The sequence below is a fragment of the Zophobas morio genome, unplaced genomic scaffold, assembly GCF_036711695.1.
Source record: "Zophobas morio isolate AGI-343-1 ecotype UQ-CSIRO unplaced genomic scaffold, CSIRO_AGI_Zmor_V1 ptg000108l, whole genome shotgun sequence".
NCBI classification, from domain to species: domain Eukaryota; kingdom Metazoa; phylum Arthropoda; class Insecta; order Coleoptera; family Tenebrionidae; genus Zophobas; species Zophobas morio.
Genome location: NW_026972213.1, coordinates 6,168,754 through 6,195,620, shown reverse-complemented (window position 1 = coordinate 6,195,620; position 26,867 = coordinate 6,168,754). Strand labels below are relative to the sequence as shown.

Below are 26,867 nucleotides of genomic sequence, written 5' to 3'. Positions count from 1 at the left end.
TAGAACAGAATAACCTGGCTGATCTAAATAGCCTTATAAGAGAGAACAGTTTAATTGTCAATGTGCGAGACAACATTCACCACGAAAATTTGCTAGTAATTTTCAGATCATTCGTAGCTAACTCATGAAAATAAAATTTCAGACCTAACTACGGTGGACCTAATAATATTAATTACATTAGACGACGCCGACGTAGGATTATAATTAAAGAATTATAAAGGTTTTGGACCAGAAATATTTTCATATTTTAAAAACAGCAGAAACAAAAAAATGAATTTAGAAATTTCATCTGCAGTAAAAATTAGTCGACATAAATTTAAAATGGTTCTAGAAAAATTGTATTCGGAAAGGAGGAAACTTAATAAATTCGACATCAGTATATAACTTCACTTCCTGGATTTAGAAAAATGACGATATCTTGAAGAGGTTCTAGACGCATAGAAAGTAAGTGCGCTGAGGTCAAGAAAGTTCTGGTAATTTAATAGTCACATTTCTGAAAAGAGCCGTGTTTTAAATTTATTTTGTCGCACTCCTCGCTGCACGATGAGCGCAACGAGGAGTTCTTATAAAACTTCAAATCAAATTCCTCCAGTTTTGCACCATTTTGAATTGAGCGGTTTGTATTTGTTGTCTGTGCGCCATCTGTTAACAGTAGCGACGACCATATCCAAACGTCTTTCTAACTCTATGACAGATGGCAACATGTCAAATCACGTGAAACCCCACTAAAGATCAGCTGTCTTCTGGGGAGTGGTTGTGTTTAGCAAGGGTAGTTTTCCCTTTTTGTGAGGTGTAAACACTGTAAGTAAATAGAATTAATTATCCTCCATAAATAGAACTTCATTCCATTAATTTTTCCACATTATCAATACCCCGAAGGCCGCATCACCCTTACAACACTGCTGAATATTTCAATATATTGACACCACCATTACAACCCTCTTATTTACTGACCTCGTACTATCCATTTAACGAAATTAGCCACTCGTCCCCTCGGAATTCGTGGGTATTTTTAAATAACGACCATCCTAGCCATAACCAGACCAGAAGGTTGCACCCCTTCGTTGCGGTAATACTATGGGGGTTGTTCAGTGGTAATCCCACAAACGTCATGATCCCTTCGTGGAAAACTCACCCAAAAACGCAGTTTTTCACGGAATAATGTTTGCCTAAATTGAAGTCACATGACAAATTGTGATGTGTGATGGAAACAGTATTATTGGGTTTTTGGTGTATTGAACTGTGAAAATTAAGTTAATAGGGATGAAGTTCTTTTCGAAAAGGTCAGACTTAGTTATTTATGAGGATTTTTTTATTTCTGTGCTGGAAATCAATAATTAAAACTGTGTGCTTTTTCAGTGGAAAAGAATTGACTCGATCTTCTGAAGCAGCAATTATCTTACCCAGTCAAATGACGGAATATTGGTTGATATCCGCCCCAGGCGACAAAACATGCCAACAAACGTGGGAGACAATGAACAATCTCACCAGCAAACAGAATTCACTTTCGGTGAACTATAAGTTTCACATTCCAGATTTGAAGGTTGGTCATTTATTTTAAGGGTACTCTGTAAAATATTGAGAAACAGGGTCTTTTGATTTATACATACTTTCGGTATTAATAATGTGTTGTTGAACTATTGCTTGTGATTGCTAATTGTACAAGTTGATGCCCACTGAATACTTTTTGTTAATCCCCAGATAACTGCTCCAAAATTGCACTAGGCAGTAACTGTACAACAGTATTATGTACTGTATTTACTTATCCATACTTTGGAATTCATTTTAGTAATTCACACCATAGTTAATGTATACCTTCAACTAGTTTGTGTGCAGTGTGTACTGTAGCTAATTATTAAATTGATGGAACGTTTTAATAAATTACGTTTTTTTTTATATAAAAAGAAGGGCAAATTTAAAGGTTTTATAGTCTATAAGAGAAGTTTCACTTTCACTCAAAGTCGTGTGTTTCCAAAAAAGTCACAAAATTAAGAATTATCTTCCATTTTATTAAATTTTGTTTTTTCCAGGATATAGGACAAAAAAAATTACTTTTATTAATTTTCGTAGTTCTGAGTTATAGATTTTTTCCAAAATTTTGTATGTAGTTTCATAATTCTAAAAGAGTACGTAAGATGGTATTTTTTAAAATTTTCTGGATATATTATGTTTTGAGAAAAATGATATTTTGTTCCGGAAAATATGGCTTTTATTTGATTTGATTGGGAATTATTGTCTTATACTAAACAATAAATTTAAGCAATCGTAAATAAAATATTAATTAAATAGAACACGGCACACCCACCCGCGCTTAGAAAAATTAAAATATTGATGTGTTTCGGCACCTATGGGGGTAATGTTCTGTTCTCTTTTATTTATTTGTTATTTATTTAGGTCCGTTTCTTATCGATTAAATTATTGGGTTGTTCTACATATAGAACTAAGATCAAACGGTAGAACTTTTATTTACATATTTAGTAATTTTTAAACTATTGTGCTCGTAAGTTAAAAATTTTAATGTTTAATGTTGTAAATATACAGGGTTAGTCACGAGAGAATTACTTCTGAAAATAATTTTTACGCAACCCAAAATACTAATACCCTCTAGCACTTGATATTATCTAAATTTAAAATGAAATGCCTAATCCATGATTGCTTTGACTTTGGCAGTGTCACTTTGACGTTAATTAATTTTTAACATTTTTTTTTTCATCGTTGACTCGCCTCTAGAGCCCCATTGGATCGACGACATACAGTCAGATCAATCTGGGCTATACTGAAGCCGTAAGTGCTCTACCAATGTTGTTCGCCGCTAATGTGCATGTGTTAATTCGTCATCTCTGCGTCACCTAGAGCCTCTTCGAAGTGCAAATCTGCAACCTCTGGACTTCTTCGGCCATCCATTTACAAAAAAGCCTTAGCATCCCCCCAAAATGCCCAACATTTTCAACAGATTAGTAGTTAAATAATTTACTTACTTGTTTGAGTTTGTGTTGTAACCTTTGAATAAAATGCCGTAAAAGGAATTTTTAGAAATAATTTTCTCGTGATTAATCGGCTGTAAAAGATCAAGAGGCACACTGACAAATTTATTAGCGGCGCCGGAGGAGATTTCCGACTGGCTGCGGTACCACCATGGACACTCGCGTAACCTCATTTTCCACAATTGTCAAAATGAGATTGCCAAACTCAAAGCAATCGTGGATTAAGCATTTCATTTTAAATTCAGTTAGTATCAAATGGTACATGGTATTCGTATTTTGGGTTGCGTAAAAATAATTTTCAGAAGTAATTCTCTCGTGACTAACCCTGTATACAGTATACATGATCTTGCAAAATACTGTACTAATTATGCCCTAATTTCACTTGTGACAGAATATAAGAAATTAAAATCACCAATTTAATGTGACAATAAATCACAAAGTACACTTGTGAAAAGCTTCATCAACAGAACCTGCCTTAGTGAAAGAAAAATTTTGAGAGAAAAAAAGTAGATTGTTTGCAACCTACCACTACAAATAAAGAGGAAGTTGAGCGTGCCACAATCAAGTTTTGAAAGTTTCACAATTCGAAATAAAAAAAAAAAAGTTAAGACAGTTCAAGTTACGGTAATAAAATTGTTATTAAAATTATTTGCTGGGAAGACGTAATCCATAACCTGGGACCCACGACGGGAATTTCGTCAATTTCTTAATACAACTTTTTTATTAAACCACCGTCTTTGAATAAAATGTCGAACTATTTCGTAAAATGTTGTCTAATAATAATAAACGTCTTACTGTTTTTTGACAATTAGAAAAAGGAATATGTAAAGATGTATTTTCGCACATTTGGTCATTATTAATAATAATAATTGTAATTCTGTTATCAAGAAGTAAAGGTTAATCAAATAGTTTTCAGATTGGGGTAAGCTCGGAACATACTTTTCATTTCTTTGATTAAACCTTACCCTTCAAAAGTCAAACTTGTCAAATAAAATTTCGAATAAGTTTATTTTCAAAATTCAGAATGGCCTATGCTTTGGAGCAAAAGAAACATTAAATCGTTTGAATCGCGGTTTCCATTTTAACAGCTTCGATTTGTTGTGTTTGTAAAGTTTACAGATTTAATCAAAGAAATCAAAAATATTTTCATAGCGTACATTAATCTGTAAACTTTTTGATCACCCGTTATCAAGTTTTTTTTTTGTGTCCATATAACCCGAAATTGATGACGTCATTTGAAAAGAGTGTTAAGTAAATGTTTGTTGTTGCTTTTGACAAGTAGTACTCGCACAAACACTGGTCTATTTTTGTTGCAACAGGGATTAATTAAATGACGACTTTCCCCGGCCCCGACGAAGATTCAGTTCTTGCATATACACGGTGTACTAGAATTAGAGAATGAAATTTTACCAGCAAGCTTATTAAAATTGATTTGAACAACATGAATTGGAGTTCTTCAACTTATTGTTACCCTAGGATTTTTGAAATATGGAGTATGTGACTTGTAACTTCAAAAAGGTTTTTTTTTTGTATTCGTATAAAAAATTAATAAAAATGAAAAAAAGATTTAAAAGGGGGAATAAATTTCGTTATAAATATGAGCAGTTTTAAAGGAGCAAACGTTTAATGGAACCTTGGCTATTTAATTAAGGATAAAATAAAAAATGCATTGTTACTTCGTGTTTGGGGCAATACTCTATAACATTGTCTATTATAAGATTAATAAGCTATGGTCAAAATTCAATAGAATAATTAACTTTTGAAATAAAAATTTATAATACATAAGAAAATAATTTTATTTTTTCTGTTGATGTTATTATTGATGTTATGCTTGAGGTTAAATAAAGAAAAACTTGAATGTATGGGAAATAACCAATAATTTTCAAATCTTTTGATAGTTTTCTTCGAAGCCTTTGTTTGTAGTTTAGCTTGACCAGAGTTTTTGTAAACAGTAATAGAGCTAAATAAATAAGAAAAAGCTACAAAGTGCCAATACTAAAGAACAAAAAAAATTGGTCGAAAGTTGTCTCGACAGAACTTCCCTCGCTCCTGAAATGCAATGAAACATATCCAGCATTTTCGAGTTGAGTTTTTCTTTTACACAATTTTGTGATGACGTTATCAACATTTTTACAAGGACACTTGGATTGGTGCAGTGTAATACTAAAAATAACAGTATTGTATTCCCAAAATTTTCTGGGAAAATGGAGTGAACCGTTCCTGATTTAATAAATAAAATAAATTGACTCAATCTTTTTTTTTTGAGACACCCCGTATAAGCAGATCTAAAAAATATTAATGCCGTGATAAATCACAAGTATTGTTTCATCGTACTTTGCACATTTAAGATAGGATTTATTCAGCAAAATTTTGACGTCATCAATTTTTTAGGGGGGGGATGAGCAAACACATTTTGATCAAAAATCAAATCAAGATTCAACCCTTAAGGGAGTGAAATGTGGAGGCTAAGTTTGTATGGGAAAAATATTTCTATTGTAAATTTAAATTTTTACATGCAACTTGATATTAATGCTCTTCAATACAAATAAGGAAACACGTGTTTAAGCATTTTCCGAGATTCAACTCCTAAGGAAAAGTTGTTGCAAAATTTGTATGGGAAAAATATTTCTACTGTAAATTTAAATTTTTACGGGGAACTTGGTTTTTTAATACTCTTGAACAGAAATAATGAAACACAGAAAATATTTCAGATTGTTTCGAGATTCCACCCCTTTATGTTTACATTTTTATGAGAAAAAATATTTTTCTGTCGATGTTTACTGGAAATTGTATTAATGTCCTTCAACACATTTTCTACTTGAAGATTGGTAATAATGCTCTTCAACACAACGAATCGTCTACGCGAGCAAAACCGCGGGCGAAAAGGTAGTATTAGTATAAAATTTCACAACAATCGATCCAGTACTTTCGGAGATTATCTATCTAAAAAAAATCTTGGACGGCAGACAACCAGACGGACAGACGGAGAAACAGACGGAAACGGGAGACCTATTTCTTCGTTCCCTAGGGGTCATAAAAAATCGAGAAAACGTAAAAGTAGAGAGTCGGCCTACGGACTCGATTACAATACTTCCTTTGCTTACGCTCGGGAAGTAAAAATTGGTCGAAAGTTGTTTCGACAAAACTTTCTTCGCCCCTGATGTACTATGAAACATACCCAACATTTTCGAAAAATTATAAAATTTTATTTTGCGGATTATATTTTTTTATGAAAACCCCTATAATTAAAATAAATATGTAAGTACATACTATTAAAGTAAATGTAAAGAAGCGAGCAACGCGAATGTTTCAAATATCTTTTCACTTTGCAAAATTTTGTGATGACGTCATCAACATTTTTGCAAAAAACGTATGTCACTTGGGATAGGTGCAGTGTAACACTAATGATAACAACATTGTATTCCCAAGTTTTCAGGAAAACCGAATGAGCCGTTCCCGATTTAATCAATAAAATAAATTCACTAATTGATTATTATTTTTTTGTCAGCCGGTATAAGAAATTTAAAAGATTTTAATGTAATGATAAATCACAAGTATAGACTCATCATATTTTGCAAATTTTGGATAGGATTTATTCGGCAAAATTTTGAGATGACGTCATCAATCTTTTGGGAGGGGATAAACGAAAAAATGTTGCTCAACGATTTATCATGATTACGATTTTTGATTTTTTCCAATAATTCTGAATGTCCAAGGTGAAAATTCGACACGGATTCACACACCAGAAGTGCAGGAGTATTTTATTTCATACAGTTTAAAAAACTTTTTAATATAAATTTTGGAGATAAGGTCATTGCATTGATGGTGTGGATGACTAGCCAAATATATTCCTAATATACATGTATACAACAGTCGGTCCAGTAGTTTCGAAGATTAATTGTCTAATGAAAATGGATACAGACACCAGACAGACTGAAACGAGAGACCACTTTTTTCGTTCCGTCGGAAAAATATGAAAGTGGCAATTCGGCCGATGGACTCGATTACTATACTTCCTTAGCTTACTCTCGGGAAGTATAAAGCAGATTCGTTTGCTAAAATTTTTATTTTAAACACATCGTTTTGGTCACTGAGGGTTTAATATTGATATTGTGAACAACTCAAAAGGTTCCTTTTTGTACTCTCATAGTCTTGATTATTAGAAAAATAAGCAAATTTTCTCTTCCAGGTGGGCACTTTGGATCAGCTGGTTGGCTTATCTGACGATCTGGGAAAGTTGGACGCCTTCGTGGAACAAGTAACCCGAAAAGTGGCGAGTTACCTGGGCGAAGTCCTCGAAGACCAGCGGGATAAGTTGCAGGAAAATTTAATGGCGAATAACAGTACGTCTTGTTTTCATTATTAACAAAAGTCGGAATGGTGGTGAAATGTTTCTTGTTAACAAAAGCGCATGTTTTTGTTACAGTAATTACCGAATTTGACATTTTCCAAGTCCACTTGTGTATAATTACAAATGGATGGTTTCATCACGCAGCCATGAGACACATGGCTCGTGGTGGAAAGTCTCTGCACTTAAAAATGTTCCTTTAGTGGCAACCATCTCAAATGCATGATAATGTTTAAGTGCATTGAGGTGACGATTTTCGGGACCATGCACAGCATAATACCTTTTAATTCTTTGTTTGAGTGAAGAATTATGTATTATGCATACATTGGCATGCTTTAATTAACAACAAAATAACCACAGACACACGAGCATGTCTCTTAATTTTTTCAGTCTTACACTTACAAATCCATTATCATAGTCTTGGGTACAGTAAACACCGCTTCAATTTAACTCCTGCTTGGTTATTAGCTATTATTTTCCCGTCTAACGTTTGTCGAACGCCTAAACCCTTCTCTGGATTCGTTTGATCTAAACCACTTATCTAACTTTGTTGTTGTTGACTCATTAACAGTTCCTTGGAATGCTTTTTTCTAATTTTTTATTAACTAGGTTAATTAAAAAAAAAACGACGATGACATGAAACGAGAAAATGAGAAAGTGTTTTTGATACGATATTTTTATGACATTGTTCAAGTCATAGAAAAAAATTGCAGCGACGTGAAGTTACGGTAAGTCACGCGTCATACTCAACCAGCACATATCTCGAAGACAAATCGAGATATCAAATTTCCGTAGTTTTTAATTTAAAGAGGAAATTTGAAACCTGTATACATATATAAAGGTTTGTAAAGAATGTAAAATTTTTATCATGGTGTTAAAAGTGTTACGACGTTTAGTATATATTTTCCAGCTGCGTCCCTATCTTCTCATTTTTTGAAACCTACTTGTCATTTTTGTATTCTACATATTAAAATGATGACAATTAAAACAATTGCTGGTTTAGATTTTGTTCTAATTTTAATAGAAGATAACTTGTACACAAAATTAAAATTATGAATGAGTATTGAACGGTTATTCATAATTAACAACAGGACCGGACTCGAAACTTGCGAAAAAATATCAAAAATATCGCACATAAATTTTGACTTACGTGACTATTGCACTGGTACACAATACCGAATATTTTGATTTGCGTGTTAATAAATTTAATACAAGAGCAAACTAGCAACACATTTTAATGAAAAAAAAAAAAAACAAAATACAAAACAATCATAATATTAATTCATACAACATCTATTATGACTAAATTTTTATAAAATGTGTTATAATCTGGTGTATTTAATTTTTTTTTTTACATTCAAAGAAAAATTTATTCCCATGTTTTCGGTCAATTCTTTTAAATTAAAAATATTCTTCTGCTCTACTTCATGAACTTTGGCTTTCCAGTTTTTCTTGCTGAAGCTATTACTGGTATCAGTAACTTACTAACTTCACTCTGGGATTGTTGTCCGCCTCTTGAACCTCTGGACTGTATCATTTGGATATTGAATGGTTATGGTTACGACATGTTCGACTTTATTAATTAACGTCATCATCAGCTTATGTTTAACAAGCTAGTAACATGGATATTAAAATTTATGAAAATACATTGATAAAATTAATAATTAAAATGCCCGAGATTTATACAAAATCTGAAATTAATAAAGTCGAAACATGTAACCATAACCATTCAGTCTCCTCGTGATACACTCCAGACGTTCAAAAGGCGGACAACAATCCCAAATTAAATAAAAACTTGAACAGGATGGATCTCCAAAAATTTACTAACTTCACCTTTGATTTAACTATATTAGAAGACATTGTGTATTTTTTGTGTTCAAAAGCTTCATGATAGCTTACTTAGATTTTATTTATTTTTCAGATATGGCAGTCTTGCATTAAGTGCACATGTAACTTTCGGAAATGCAATACAAACATTTTGATTAATTTGAACAGTACGCAGCTATTAAAAGCCGTTTATACTTACATATACTAAAACTACATTAATTTTTTTTATAAAGTAATGATAAATTTAAGAATTCGGCAAATTTTGACTTACGTGAGTATTGCTCTCACAGTGCGATATATTCTTATCAAAATCGTGGCTACATAAAAAATTTTAATTTACTTGAATTGAACTAATTTTAAAAAATTAAAAATCTTTTCATGTGATAGGTATAAGCAATTTCTTCTTGTAAACGTTTGGTTATATATGTACTGGGTGTTCAGATTACCTACCTCTCTATAATATTTAAGTTATTTGAACAACTAGAAAATGTAAATTTAGAACAATTAATGAACATAAAGAAATCTATAAAATAAATGTAGGAGTAGCATTATATCGTTTTGGTTTTTCGGAAATAACATACTTTTTCTTTTGAAATAGAATAGAATATTTTTTTATGAAATAAATGCATGATTTAAAGATACTTATAAATAACGCGTGGCGTTTATGTCCATCCCTCATTAATGCCTCGATTACTTGAAAAGGTGGTATAGTTTAGTCTGAAATTTGAAAGGTGAAATTAACCTAAAAAAGTATAAAAGTGATATAGTTTTAACGTTCTATCACTTTTTTCTGAAATGATAGTAGTGTTTTTTTTTTTCAAGTAGAATGTGGTATGTTTTTTATGGGTGGAGAATTTGTTTGCTAAAAACTTAAAAATTTTGAACGTGCGATTCTCAGTGTACTTGTTTTACTATAATATTTCAATTATTTGAAAAAAAAATAAATTTTGAAGTACCTTTGCTACCGTCATTTTTAACGTGTAAAAAACTATATTCCAAAACTACATTGAATATGTTTCTTGAGTATTTCAAAAACTATATTTTTTCTGTTCTCTTAACATTTTATGAAAATTTCACGAGTGTTAAATCAGTGGACACTAAACTAAATAAATACACCAGACGCAAACATTTAGTACATTTATGGCTTTACGTTTAAAGTACTTTAAAATAACCTCATTTGAGATACACCTGTTAAAACTTTTATGACTTAAGCGGCTTAAGCCAAACCACCCTATATAAGTCAAACTGGCTATCGTCTTACTTAACTCAGTTCCCAGCTACATTATGCCAACAATGGACAGTAATAGTCTTGCGGTTCGGGTCCACAAAGCTTACAATAGCCAGTTTGACTTATAAGGGTGCTTTGGCTTAGCCGCTTAAGTCATAAAAGTTTTAACAGGTGTATGTCAAATGAGGTTAGAGTACACCCGACCCTTCATAAAACTTAGCAAATACAAAGCATGCCACGTGTCGGGGACGGCCGAGACAATACTGCCCTGTGATTTTACCAGAAAAGGTCTTTTCAGGTAGGTTATCAGTAAACGGATTTAAGACATCTGGTTGTGACGGCCGATTGAATTATAATGAGAGTTAAATTGGTGTGAAGCCATAAACGCACTAAATGTTTGCCTCTAGTATACAATAAAAACTCCTGTCCATTTGAAGTAAAGAGTTGATTTGGAGACACGCCAGCACAGATACAGGGTTAGTCACGAGAGGATTACTTCTGAAAATTTTTTTTACGCAACCCAAAATACGAATACCATGTACCACTTGATACTAACTGAATTTAAAATGAAATGCTTAATCCATGATTGCTTTGAGTTTGGCAATCTCATTTTGACAATTGTGGAAAAGGAGGTTATGCGAGTGTCCGTGGTGGTACCGTAGCCAGTCGGAAATCTCCTCCGGCGCCGCTAATAAATTTGTCAGTGTGCCTCTTGATCTTTTGCAACCGATTAATCACGAGAAAATTATTTCTAAAAATTCCTTTTACGGCATTTTATTCAAAGGTTACAACACAAACTCAAACAAGTAAGTAAATAATTTAACTACTAATCTGTTGAAAATGTTGGGCATTTTGGGGGATGCTACGGCTTTTTTGTAAATAGATGGCCGAAGAAGCCCAGAGGTTGCAGATTTGCACTTCGAAGAGGCTCTAGGTGACGCAGAGACGGCGAATTAACACATGCACATTAGCGGCGAACAACATTGGTAGAGCACTTACGGCTTCAGTATAGCCCAGATTGATCTGACCGTATGTCGTCGATCCAATGGGGCTCTAGAGCCGAGTCAACGATGAAAAAAAATGTTAAAAATTAATTAACGTCAAAGTGACACTGCCAAAGTCAAAGCAATCATGGATTAGGCATTTCATTTTAAATTTAGATAATATCAAGTGGTACAGGGTATTAGTATTTTGGGTTGCGTAAAAATAATTTTCAGAAGTAATTCTCTCGTGACTAACCCTGTATATACCAACGATAAAGTCATTTTATAGATTTTTGCATTCCAATTAATCATTTCCAAGTTTCAACTTTTTAACCCTTTTTCATGTAAGAATAAGAACTCGATGATATTGAATTTATTCCCAATTTTACAATTAAATAAGTACTACTTTAAAACGGCTTTCTGTTTTTTAAAATTTATTTAATAATTGCGCGAGTTACAATTTCTATATAAGTATGTTTTTGCAAAGAAAATTTGTTTTCTCAGTTTTCTAGTTCACTTCTACTGTTAATGTTTGAACAGTCGTTCAAATATTTAACTCAACATCATATTAGATAATTTTAATTCCATATGTAGCATTACCATGGGCTAAAATTATAACTAACTAGATTTGACACATTTAATTTTTTCTTTTGTTGTTTTGACTTAGATAAATGCCATCTTATCTTATATATACCTTAATATATATTTATTATATTTATTATGTCAGTTTTTTAAAATTGCTAACCATAATTGAATTTTGGAACATGGAATTTCGATCAACAATCTCTTTTTTATATTGATGACTTGTGGTATTTTTAATATTTAACAATTTTGACTTTATTTTTATGTTACTCAATTTGACCTCATCCTTAATTTTTTTTGAAAATCGATGTCTTAGCTGATAGCTAGATTTACAAGCGGTTTTTTTTTCCCGAAACGATTAAGCTTATTTAAGTGATTTTTGTTAGTCTACATTAGACGGTATATTAAATTTCTCGTGTTTTTAAAATCATTTTCAAGAAACAAAACATTTTTCCTAAGTAAATTTTCGTTTTTAAAAACCTTTTTGAAAAAATTATTTATGCGTCTGCGTTAAAGGTTGAAGGATAAGGAATAACTTTCAGTTGGTTTTGTAGAGACATAGTTAAAATACCCACAGTAGATACTAAAAGATTGACCACTAACTAATGAAACATGAAAAACACTAGTAGTAATAGAGAAATACAGCGGTTATCTTTTACCATGACCAACTTCATCTGCACAAGCAGAATATAGAAATTTGTAACTATTTTCACTTGACAGTGCACAATTTTATTTTAATAGTCCGGTCAAAACAGACATTTCAAATAACAAAAACTTCGACAGAGCTGAATTTTGGTAGAAACCTTGGGTACACCAATAGAAATAAAGTAGCAAAAGTGCCCATAGATCCCATGTTTGCTAAAATACTTAGTTATTCAAGGTCAAAGGTCAACATTTTTGGTTTTTTGGATGTTTATCGAAAACAGTAAGTTTTATCAAAAATATAGCACAGACAAGAATTGTAGATCATAAAATTGTCTACAAAAATGATCCTTATACTTTTTTTACGTTAAAAAAAAAACGCGCTAAGTACTCGTACACTACCCCACAGGTGGTGTGGAAATGTGTGCATATCATGTAGAATGTAACTCCTTCAACTTTTAGAACCGCGATATCTTAGGAATGGTGATTCTTAGAGAAAAAGTATAAGGACCATTTTTGTAGATGATTTTATGCTCTATTATTTTTGTATGAACTATATTTTTTTGATAAAGCTTACCGTTTTCGAGAAAAATCCAAAAAACCGAAAATTTTACCTTTGGCCTTGAATAACTTTTTTAGCACACATGGGATCTATGGGGACTTTTGGGAGTTTATTTCTACTGGTGTACCCAAGGTCGCTACCAAAATTCAGCTCTGTCGGAGTTTTTGTTATTTCATCACTATTTTTATGTCTATTTTGACCGGACTATTAATTACAGTTAAACTACAATTGAACCGTAAGGATAAAAACAAACAATAATTGGTACTTTATTGATTTTTTTTTACTTATTTGATTAAAAAAAAGTTTGAGCTTATTTATTTCAGCTAAAAAATATAAAATGGGTCTATTTTTCCTAAAAGTATCAGAAATCTTTTGGTTCACTATTTCAAAATTAGGACGTTATGTTTTACTCTTACAATATATTTTGTTTCCCATTTTTCCCCCACCAGATTAGCGTAGATGATGTAAAACAGCATCCGTGAAGATTCCTATAAAAATATTAAAACAAGAATTTAGTAAAACGCGTGACTTATTGCATTTCGGTAGAGAAAAAAAAATGGAACGACTATATTGCTTTGGGGATTTAAATGAAGTTGTCTATTTATTTTAGCCACAATAAATTTTCTAGATAAGAAGTCTGCGATGACTCCCTTTGAACTCATTTTTCCACTTTTTTTTTTGTTATAAGCAAAATCGACAACATTTTCATTACTTTTGGGTTAAGCCAAGAGAGTATTGGAGCGTCAGTTTACTGTACCAGCAGAAGGAAAGCAATTGTCGGGTGGTAGATAGAAAAAGGGGGTATACGGCTTGTGCTTGTTTGGCTGTGCTTGTGACGGTTGTTTGGTGGTGGGGGCAGGTGGGCGACCGCCCGAGGATGAAGGCGGTGGCGGTGGTGGGTCTGAAGACAGGGACTCGGAAAGCTCCTCCGGCGTTTACGTGACGCCCTTGCAGTCGCCTCCGGACAGTGCGAGCTCCACTCCTGACCAAACCCCAACCGACATGTTCCTACTACCCCTAGGGCCAGGTCAGTGGCCGGACCAGCGCTTGATGCACACGAGCTTCTCACGCCATATTATATTTATTATACCTATTATTTTCGTTCGTTGTTCTTGTTGTCGTTATTATTGTTGTTATTTAATATGGCAATGCGCTGTGCGATATTCATGCTCTTTTCTTGTTTCAAACACGAAGTATGTACACAGATATCACTCCTTGGCTTCCATTCGTAGAGATGTGTCGTATAATATTGTTTTATCATGTACGCTTTGGCACCATTCTGATAGAGGAACTCTTACAGACGGTCGATGGGGGATAGTCGACAAATTAATTAATATTTGGCGAGGTTGACTGTTCTTTTTTTTTTCTTTGGGTTTATTCGGTGTATTAGAATCGGATTATTGATTGAGGCGTGGGTAAACAGTGGATGTTTTTCGAGCGTTATCTTTTTTCCTACGATACGAAAGTGCATTTTATTACAACGTACAATCAACAGGACAACTACGTCAAGTAGGTAATCGATGCTCGAATGGTTTTTAAGTGGACGTCGCAATTGAAACTTGGCCAATCTGTTTTCTCTGGTTTAATTAAAAACTTGTGATAAAACCACAGGTACTCTTCGTCGTGTCGTGAAGAATCAGTGAGACAGAGAGTCAGAATATGTACAGTCTGGAAATGTTCCGAGTTTTGCAATTGTTACCCTTCTCAACGCTCACGAAAATCAAAACGTGGAAATAAGTGCGTCGAAAAAACTTGAACATCGAGTATCCATTTGACGGCGATTTCCGTTAATTGTATGTTACAAAGTATACTGTTAAAAATCTTTACTGTCCATGTATAATATTTCAGTTAGTAACAGTAGGCTACAGGACTTTTCCTGAAAGAGATGTAAGTCGATCGAAGCAGATTTTTGATATATATAAAATTTTTGCTATAAGAAGTTATATAAATTTTTATTTTTAGATGTCTATCTATACTATACAGGGTGTTATTGAAAGGTACGTACAACAAAATTGAAAGTTCTTGGCAAAGTTTAAGAAGCCTGAAAAACTTATTTTGTGTTATCAAAATTATAAGCGGAAAGTTAACCACTATCCAACCTTTTTAGACGCCCCTGAAAGATAAATAGGTAAAATTAATTTATTTTAGTAAATCCTAGCAACTGTAACAATAATAAAAAAATAAGAGACCCTTTTGTTGCAATAGAAACGAAAGATGACTTTTTATCAAAGGCGTACAACGAATTTGGACATAAATTTTAATAATTTTTATCTCTAAAAGCAGAACACTTTAACCTGAACTTTTTTTTTAATTTTAGCACCCATACTTCGAGATTAATTGCCGATTTTATTTTGTACGTACCTTTCAATAACACGCTGTATATTTTTTTGTCTGCAAACATGTTCGTGTTTTTTTTGTAAGAAATATGTATGATAATTTTCAAAATTATTTGGCAACAGTGCAGTAGTGGCTTTTTATATATTTATCGAATTATGATAAAATGGTCGACGTAATTCCGTAAATGTGGGAACTATAAACTACACGAAAAACCACCAATCGGAGGTTTGAAAAAGTATAGCAATTTTCTCACAATAACAATTAATATAAGAGGGAAGTTGCAGCTGCTTTGACTTGTTTCTAGTTTTTATTATACACAATTATTTACGTATTAAGATTTTCAACGGTCTGGCGTAGAAAGATGAAGAGAGAAAAATAGGGTCAGGTCAGGTCAGAAAATATACTAACAAAAACTTCCAGTTTTTAGGATGTCCCAATAACATTGTCTTCAATATTTTTACGCATCAGAGTTTGACATACTACTTTCGTTGTCAGCAACCATCGGTTTTGCAGTTGTAGCGAATCAAAATCTAATTGAATTCTTTTCTTTGCGGTTTTTGCTTATCATCTGCCCCCCTGTGAATATTTTTTAAGTTGTACTGGCCGAGAAATTGATTTTATATGAAAAACGTAATGTAATTCTAATTATTTTTTCAAGTCCCAGTGGTCCGTGTTGATAATGGGATATTTTTCTGTGTTAGCTAAGCGTATTAAAGTTTTAGTTTTCTTTATGAAATAATTGACTGCCTTTATGCTCCTAGTTTCAAATAAAAAAAAATCGGTACTAGTTTTTGCCGAGTTAATTTGAGATTTGTTGATGTAACATCTTACTTGCATAATTACTTCTCGAGCATAAGCTAAGGAAGTGTAGTTATTATTCGAGTCCATCGGACGAATGACCACATTTATATTTTCTCGACGTTTCATGACCTCTACACTCTAGAAGACGAAAAAAGTAATCTCCCGTTTCCGTCTATCTGTCTGTCTATATCCATTTCTATTAAACACGTAATCTCCGAAACTGCTGAACCGATTGTTGTCAAATTTTGTATGTATATTAGAAATGTCATGTAGATGGTTAAATGCTAACCAAAATGTGGATAATGACATCGTCTTAAATTTTTCATAATAAATAAGGTTTAAGTTTTAAAAGATAACATATTCGTGCACTTGTTCTTTATGAATCTGTCTTCAAATTTTATCGGAGGTATTCTAATTTTTGCAAAACAAATCGAAATTGTACATCAACCTTTTCTACGAGTATAAGCGAACTTGTTTCAGAGGTGCAATGGCTAAGGGCTGGTCGCATCTGCGTTAGGACGCGTCACACAAACAGCAGACGTTCAATTCCAGCACGGGTTTTTTTTTTGTTCTTGTCCTATCCTGCTATTATCTAGGTATACTTTTTGGACAAAAAAAAAACGAGTATGCTTACTTAATTAATCGATCCTCTCTTCTGCGTTGAAGACAAAATGAATCAAATTTTAGTTTCTTTTAATACCTACATATTTTGTTCCATTGTGGGATAATTAATCATTTTAGTCCTGCGTTTTCACATTTCTACATGACATTCTTTCGATGTGTATACATAAATAATCCAACTTAAACATGTACACTGATAATAATACACGCTTTTTCATTGGTTATTTGCTTTGAATATATTTCATATTGTCCGTATGTCTGCGGACGGCACCCCCTCGGAATTTGCGCTCCCGCGGCGCACAGGGCTCGAGGTGCTATTTACACCACTGGTTTTTAATATAAGTATAAAGGTTATCAGAAAACAAAAATTTTGTATAATTTTTCAAAGAGGCAGAATTGGTTGGATTGTACTTCAAAGGGAAGTTCTGTCGAAGTAACCTTTGACCATTTTTTTTAAATTGTTATTTTTTTTAATGGATAATTTGGAAGGTTCAGTTCAGTTTTTTTTTTTTTGGAGGTAAACTTTAGTCGTACTGATGCATCAACATCAATGTATTCTATAATTTTTGAGTTTCAGTTGAATTTTTCTGAAAATAATGTAACATACTTTTTTTCTTGCTTTTGTTCAGTTTATATTTATTTTGTTATTTATCTCACATTTTGTTATTTTGATCCTTCTCGAAACGCTACTTTGTCAATTGGACCCACAGTAGCCAATCAGGAAAAGGTATTGCGAAAATTTTTAGCTAAATGTGTGTTCAACCGATGGCATTTAATAACCGAAGTTAATTACGCTCAAGTTTTTCAAACCTTTAAGGTTCTGGAAGCTTGTAAAATAGGAATAGGATGGAAGATTGTTTTTGGTTTTTGCAATTTTAAATTATTATAACGAAATATAGAACAGATTGCTTTTAAGAAAGTCACACTGAAATTCGAAGGCGATCAGCAAATGCAAAGAAAAACAATGCATTACACTTAAAGAATAAAAACTGTTGCCTTTCCGACGTAAGACTCTAGTCTTGTAGAGAACTATGCAGCAAACGCTTAAACCTTAAAAGAATAAGTTAACGAGATTTTACCAATAACCTGCATCTGAAAAACCGACATTTGCTGGCAGCGAATTAATAAGCGTAATAAATATTCTATGAACGTAGTTTAAGATAACGCTTTTGATTGTTATAGGTTTTTATTACTTAAATGATTATTTTGAGAAAAATTGGTTTAAACTGATATTACAATAATGTCCTATACAATATTTTCATTGCAGTTTTCATAAAGCACAACATTTGAAATGTTCTTATTAAGATAAAAATCAAACTCGTTTAAATTTAATAGTATCCAACTTAACAGCAAAACGTATACGCTCACCATTGAAAGATGAGAAATCAACTGTCTTATTTCGTTTGATTAGAATGTAAATTTGTCAAAATCATAGCTTTTGCATTGAGTATGAACCAAAAAAACCCTTTATTTTTTTTATAGTAGTTATAATAGCTCACAAAGAGTTTTGCATGATTACATTCGGTTTTTGCGTATAGGAGCACCGGAAATATTCCGGAACAACTACCACAATCCTGCACGAGAATTGTAATTTAATTTAATTACAAACCTCCTATTTTTTTATTCCATATTGATTTATCGATTTGTTTTAATACCACATAATGTAGTCGATGTGTAATTGTGTATATTCAACTAAGTTTGTACATAATATCCACTCAATTAAACATTCGATAAATTCATTTTAATTCCCCGCCATGAGTTCGTAAACAACGCAAACCGAAAGCTGCTTGATGTAATTTTCGCTGTACATTATTTGCTGCGATAGTTTTTGATTTGCGCAACACTTTCCAATTTTCTCGATCATCATCTAATGTAAGAGTTTTCTCTGACGAAGATTTTATGTCGACTATCGTTAGGTGTTGTCCTGCCGTGAGCTAAAAGCGTTTATTGTGTATTTCTCTTGTCTCCTTTTAGCCGATTTGCCAAGTTACATCACGCGTTTCCAATGGGACATCGCCAAATATCCCATCAAACAGTCCCTCCGGAACATCGCTGATATTATCAGCAAACAGGTCGGCCAGATCGATTCCGATCTGAAAACCAAATCGACAGCTTACAACAATCTGAAGGGCAACTTGCAGAGCTTGGAGAAGAAACAAACGTAAGATAATAAAACGATTGAGATTTTTTTTCTTATTCGAAATACCGCAGCGGGAGCTTGTTAACTCGCAATTTGGCCGATCTGGTAAAGAAGGAACACTTCATCTTGGATTCGGAGTATTTGACGACGCTTTTGGTCATAGTGCCAAAGTAATATAAAGGAAGAGGTTTTTGGTGGTTGTTCACAGTAAACTCGATCATCGCAAAGTAACGGTCGGGAAAGTCAACATAATTTAATTATTAATGAAACTATAATATCGGGTGATCACTTAACTTACAGACGAAAATCGTATGTGAGAGATTCTGCAACACGATCTTAGTTTATTATGAATATTTTAAAATATCGTGATCACGACTTAAAAGTTAAATCAGTCTAAGGAAAATAAAACGGACGGTATTTCGTTTTCATTAGGAAATTTTTGTGTGACCTTTAGGACTATTATTAACACAATGATTGAAGCAAATTTTTGGGTTTACAATTCTGAACTATTGGAAACAATGTTAGCCTAAAAATCAATAAGAAGATTCAGCTACTGAATATGTGTCCAAAATTTGAATTTGACATCAGGTATGCCATCGAAAAATTTTAAATATGTTACCAACCTGGCAAAAAAAGCCACAAACATTAATAGTCACTTAGTTTATTTGTATTCATGTCCACGATGCTAGATTTAAATGATGACCCGATATTTTCAGTCATTTAAGATAATTCATAAAATTTGATACTATGGAGTTCGTGCGTCATTTCTTTTCTTTGTATTGAAGTGTTTTCAGATTCGTTGGCTCGAACGATTGGTAAGTGTTTATAATTATAAGAATTATAATATAATTGTGTTGCATTCAAATTATTACAAATATCTGTAAAAATTCAATAAGGAATGTTCATTTTATAAAGCGGACACTGAAAAATTGCTACTAATTCGAGTGCTTTGGGCTAATTTAATTTTTTTTGTTATAAACATGTTTAACAATGTTAAATGAAATAATTATTCTTATTCTCTAATCAGTTATATTCAGAAACTATAAAATTTTCTAACTATTGCGCGAACACCGCGAATCACTCTTTGCACAGGTTTGTTTGTGATTTTCTTCGTAGCAGGAGGCCACATTTTTTTAAATTCTCCAAGTCATGATGTTGTTCGGCCATCTTTTCTTAACACTGCTTTCATATTTGCCCATTATCGCTCAAGTGGACGAAGCTCAGGACAGTTGGGTGGTTTATCTTCCTTTTTTAAAAACTATACATTATTGGCATTAAGAAGCTCCTGATTGGCACCAGCGTAGTGAACCGAAGCCAAATTTGGCCAAAACGATGGAGGGATATGATGTTTGCGATAAACAGGCGATAATCGCGTTTTTATACATTCTTTCCTGTAATCATCGCCCCCAATTGTTCCAATCGTAAAAAAAAACTAAAACTTTTTAGCCCACAAGAACAAATCGGTTGCCACACTAAGACTTTTTTCCCAAACTTTTCAATTTTTTTTGTTTTTATGTCATCGAGGACATCTTCCCCTACGACTGCATTATAAAACTGGGAGCCGGGTAGTGTATTGCAGTCCATTTTAACCTTCGTTTCGTTGTCCATCAAAACACAACGATTTTTGTTCCTGACCAAAATTGTTTATAACTTCCTGCTTTTTTTTTTGAAACTGTATGCGCTGCTTTTCGCTTCTTTTTGGAATTTTTTGCTTTAATACGTTCTAATGTTATTCCGAGTCTTTATATTTTGGACAGTACCTACGGTAACCCCTTGCTTCTTCGGTATTTCCCGCACAGACATACATTTCGTTAATTTTAGCAGTTTAATGATGTTTTCCTCAATATTTTCGTTAAGCGGGCCTTTTCTCGGTCTGGATTTGAGCAAATCTTCTAAAGTATTAAACTCCCCAAACTTTTTGATTATTTGGAACACTGCTGATTTTGAACACTTAGTTATTTTAGGCAGTCCCCCCAACGGAAATTTTTCGTAGCATCACTTTTGCAAAAATAATTTTCTTGCCCCAATGGAGATTCGCTTCATTTTAAAAAGAAATAACGTTATTTTGAAAACAAAAATGGCATTTAATAGATACAACTTAAAGCTTTCATATATAAAAACTAGAATAATTTAGATTAAAAATTAGAAAAATGGCGTTCCTTTAAAGGTGTCCGTTTAATAAAATGAACACTCCTTAGTTGACATTGAGATCAAAAATACCTATACGTAGAATAACCGATCGTCCAGTGGACAATAATGTCAGTTTAATATTCCGTTACTACAGAATAATGATTGAGTTGATTCATTGTAAGAGACTATATCAGTACATCAATCAGAGGTGCACTTCCGTTTCCAATCGTTATTAACATAACATCTGCATAATAATTATTTTTTCTAATTTTCCTGTTGAAGGTAAGTTATGTTTTGGTGTATATATATTTTTAAGGTTTTGAAATAATCTTTAAAAATCTCGTACTAAGCAAAAAAATAGTTGTTTCGTAGTCACTTTGTTATTTAAAATTTAAAAGCTATTATTTTTGCAAAATATTTCGTATTTTTAGCAGTGTTTTCATTTAACATTCAGTTTTGTATTTTATCATTATACTTTTTTTATCATAATGGTAGAAATGGTAATGTGTTCAATACACATTATAGAAAAAATTCTCTGTAATTAATAAATTACCAAACAAATTTAAAATGTTTTAAAATGTCATTATCATGGCCATGTTTCTCTAAAATTCCTTCGAAAGACAAAATCAAAACCCGCGAATTTTGAAAAGTGTGTCTAGTGGTTGTGAATTGTTTAGAAAACGGAACATGAGTAAACAGGTTCATGATAAAACCAATAAATTGATCATATAAGCAAGTTTTCTTGAATTTTTTAATTCCCGAACGTAAGCAAGGGAAGTTTGTAATAGGGTCCATACGGGGAATCGCTACTTTCATCTTGTATCGACGTTTCATAACCCCTAGAGTACGAGAAAATAGGTCTCACGTTTCCGACTGTCTGTCTATCGTCTGCCGTCTATACGATTTTTATTAGACAAATTTTTCGGAACAATCGGACCGATTGTTATCAAATTTTAAATGTATGTTAGGAATATCATGTAGAGGGCAAAACGGTAATTAAATTTTGTCTCATTATCCCCATCAATAATTTGATGACGTCACGACAACATTTTGCTCAGTAATTACTCTATAAAATAACGTACTCCTGTATTTGTAGTTTATGAATCAGCCTTGATTTTTTTTATCACGAGTACTTTACAAAAATGTTTGTGCAATATTTGTCACGTGTTTCACGTTACCAACTTCACGGGTACGTACGAAGTATGTGGTGTCCGGGTGATTTAAGGCGTTTAATTTGACCAACTTGCTATGCGCGAGTTCGAATGCCAGTTTTTCCTTTACAAACTTTTATAATGACGTTATTAACAGTTTTGTAAGGACACGTATATCAGTTTGGATACGTGCAGTGTAGTATAATACTAATAAGAAGAGTATCGTACTCCCAAATTTTCGGGAAAATGGAGCAAGCCGTTCCTGATTTAATGAATAAAATAAATTGATTAATTCATTAATTGTTTTAGTCACACTTTATAAGCAATTCTCAAAAATATTAATGAATTGATAAATCACAAGTATGGACTCATCATATTTTGCACATTTTAGATAGGATTTATTCCGCAAAATTTTGAGATTACATTGTCATTTTTTGGGGAGAATAAACAGACATATTTGGTTCAAAAATTTGCCATGCTTACGATGCAAGATTTCAGAGCACTCGGCTGTGCTGTTTCTGATTTAATCAATAAAATAAATTGACTCGTTAATTAATTTTTCTGAGTCACCCTATATAAGTAACTCTAAAAACTATGAGTGCGTTGATAAACCACAAATTCAAAGTCATAATATTTTGCATATTTCAGAGAGAATTCATTCGGCAAAATTTTGAGATGACGTCATCAATTTTTGGGGAAGGGAATAAACGAATAAATTTTGTTTAACAAGTTACCATGAATACCATAACCTTAAAACGTTTGCAAGCTATCAGAGCATTCAGTTTTCCAGTTTTAAAGTTAAATTGCAAAATATTGTTATAAAATTTTGAATTTTTTTCGAAAAATCTGGATGTCTATTGAAAAAACTACCGGATTCATACACCACAAGAGTGCAGGACTATTGTAAATTTTGGATATAACGTTAGCCCGTTGATGGTGGGGATGAATAGTCAAATTTTGGCTAGCGTTTTACCATTTACATAATATTCCTAATATACGTATATACAAAATTTGACAACACTCAGTCCAGTAGTTTCAGAAATGATCTGTCTAACAAAAATCCGGACAGAAAGGGGAACCTATTTCTTCGTACTTTAGGGGTCATGAAAGGTCGAGGACGCATAAAACTAGGAAGTCGGCCGATGGACTCGATTACAATACTTCTTTAGTTTACGTTCGGGAAGCAAAAACTTACTAAAATATAATTCTCGAATTCCAAAAACATGCATTCTTTTCGCTTCCGAAGTATTACAAAGTACATGTGATAATAAATTTGATTTTTATCTGTCAAAGTTTCTTAGACTTGAATATTTTGGTAAAAAGAAAGAAAATACCAAATGAAACAAATCAGGAACTGTTGTCTATTTTTGTGAACGAAACAAAAGGACATACTATCTCATTTAATTGGGTCCATTGATCTTTATACTTTTTTTTATAATTGCCTGAATAAACTGGTATAATAAATATCAGGTGGATTGCATGTCTCCGGTTTTGTTTCTCACAATTTACTCTAAACTCGAAGAGAATGAAGTGGTAATTTTTTGAAAATTCCTGAAGGTTTAAACTTCAAAAAAAATCGAAAAAAAGAATCGTATTATTTGATTTGTTTCCATCAAAGGTGTTATGAGGCTTGAATAATTGTGTTTAAAACAGAATACTACAATATTTGTGTGGTTTTTAGATATAAAAAACAACTTCAGTTGTCACATGTTAGATAGGAAAAATAAAAGAAACAAGGATTTAAAATTCGTCCCTTCAAGATGAATATTGTTAAAATTTGACGTAGACCGAAATCTCCCGCTGTTTCTTCCGCTGTTGATGTCACATTTGACGTAGATGTATTTCGACGTAGTTGATTTTAATTACGTTTTCGTCAATCAAACTTTTTGCGTATTGAATTGTTTGATTTTGGTTTTATTTCTCTTAGTTTAAACCAGTGCTGTTTGTTTTAATAGCTGAATTGATCTTTGTACTCCCAAGAAAGTTAAGTGATAATTTGTTGTTCAACTTTTGGAACTGCAGGTATTAAAAAAATCGATTAGTATTTTTCAGTAAAAAAAGGAGGTAATGGTTTTGTTCTCGTTTATATAGAAACATTGTTGTTTTGATGTCATGAGAAGGGATAACGAAGTTATTATAATTTTAAATTCTGTTTAAACAAATGCAAATATCACTTCGGTAAGTTATAAATTGAACACCCAGTTAATGAAGAAAATGACGTCATGAGCTACACAATTTTTAGCTTTAAAGGTGTCTAAGCGGAAATGGAACCATTAGAGTATATTGCAAAAATACTGCTTATACACTTTTCTGGTTATATCGAACACAACTTGAAAGTTTTATACGTTTTCCCATGACACATTCCTAATGATCGAATTTACTGTGCGAATGACCCGCGCGTCACACGTATCAACGATGCAATTTCAGGGCCTCGTTCCATGAATGGCAGCAAAATTACGAGAAAATCACCGACATGATAGTGCCTCGTTCCAGTCAACTCATCACTCAAGACAACGAGTACGGATTGTACACCGTCTCTTTGTTCAAAAAGGTGGTGGAAGAGTTCAAACTGCACGCCCGTGAAAGAAAATTCATCGTTCGCGATTTCACGTACAACGAGGAGGAGCTCGCGGCGGGCAAAAACGAGATTACCAAACTCGTCACCGACAAGAAGAAGCAATTTGTTAGTGAGGAAACTCATCCAAAGTTCGTGTAATATCGCGGCGATTTTTCAGGGCCCATTGGTGAGATGGTTGAAAGTCAATTTTAGCGAATGTTTCTGTGCCTGGATTCACGTGAAGGCCTTAAGAGTGTTCGTGGAGTCCGTGTTGAGGTGAGTAGGGTTGTGGGGTGTGAGGAGAGCGATTGATGTGGGTTTATAGATACGGGTTGCCTGTCAATTTCCAAGCTATTCTTATACATCCGCACAAGAAGACCATGAAGCGCCTGAGGGACGTCCTGAACCAGCTGTATGGACATCTAGATAGTAGCGCTGCGCTTTCTGGTGGCAATACTGATGTAAGTTGTTCCTATATTGTTTTCACATTTTAAAGATCCACCTGTGGTTTTTATATACAATTTGTTTTTAACTGGCGGTAATTATTATTATTATTGAAAGTTAGTTAACCAAGTTCGGTTCAATTGTAAGTCAGCGTATGTACTACAGTGTTGAAAAAGCATCTTTACTATACAAATGTACCATATACCATGTACGGAATTATAAAGATGGTATTTATATATTTACATACTAACGTATGTTTGTTTAGTTGTCATAACTTAGTACCGATATGAATCTACGGGTGTTTACATACAAGATGTCAAATTAAGTAGAAAAAAATGCTAATCATTTGAATTAAAAGTGATATTGTAGAATATTGGGTTTTGGAAATTCAAATGATGATTCTTAGAGTTAAAACTATGAACCTTGAATTACATATCTGCTAAGGACATTCTCTGTGATAGTTACACAGTTGATGAAGAAATTTTACCCAAAAATTTCTGTGCCTGCTTATCTCTTTTGACCTACAGTTCCTAGTGGAGCACAAGACCTGGCTGCATTTTGTAGCCTAGTATTTGCTTCTCTCCCCAATTAGTCACACGTATTTATGTTCTTTTGTTACATTTTGTTACAGTTGTTTTCAGGTCTCTTATTATTCTTTTGCCCATTGATTTATATTCTAACGTTTGTCTCACTTCAAATTGCATGAACTTTCTCCATATTTTTTGTCTTTGAATAACCTTTCTACATATTTTGTTAGTGATATGTAACTATACTTATACTGGAATAAATGAAAGAAATTTATAAAGTTGTTGAAATAAGAATCCTGAATCATTTGAATTTGGTGGAGATCTATCAGTGAAAAAAATTAAATGGTGGAAACACTATAAGTATTTTGTGGTGTCGGTGGATCTTTAATATGTGAAAGGGTAAGTCTTTTGGACCATTTCTACTGTTTGTTTTTCAGAGTGTCGACATTCCGGGCTTAGGCTTTGGCCAGTCAGAGTATTATCCGTATGTATATTATAAAATAAATGTGGACATGATTGAACAATCAAAAGTTTAAATTCCATTATTGTACGTATACTAGTTTTTTGTTTTATTAGAATTACAACATTCTATTTTTTGTTTCCGCAGTACCTCGTGTACAAAATTTTGTCCAAGCGCATCTATATTAAAGTAGGGCTGTTGAATTGAATTGTATGTATATGTAAAAAAGTAAATTTTATATGCATTTGTGCAATACTGGGCCACTGCTTATTAGAACTTGACAATATTAGATTTTAAAGAGGTTTGAATTTGTATCCCGGATATTGGTTTGAAACGCAGTATTGAGTTGTTGTAAATACTTTGTAAATAATTACCAAGATGTTAATTTGGTTTTAAGCTCATTTTTATTATAAACTATTCCAAAATGTATTATAGGTACCAATTTTAATTTAATATCTGTTAATATAGATGTTATAGAGGTGTAAAGAGGTTCATTGTTCAACTGTAAATTAAACTGTTAGACTATTAAACTATTTCATTACA

General features: G+C 32.8%; 1 protein-coding gene across 1 annotated transcript; it reads left to right on the top strand.

Moving 5' to 3' along the window:
• The first annotated feature begins 687 nt into the window (after positions 1-687).
• Positions 688-26,867, top strand: Vha44 (Vacuolar H[+] ATPase 44kD subunit). Its single transcript, XM_064076883.1, has 9 exons — positions 688-801; positions 1,360-1,543; positions 7,174-7,327; positions 18,890-19,076; positions 19,127-19,225; positions 24,764-25,019; positions 25,072-25,169; positions 25,219-25,354; positions 26,302-26,867. The coding sequence occupies exons 2-9, from the start codon at positions 1,412-1,414 to the stop codon at positions 26,398-26,400; spliced, it is 1,161 nt and encodes a 386-aa protein (XP_063932953.1). The 5' UTR covers positions 688-801; positions 1,360-1,411; the 3' UTR covers positions 26,401-26,867.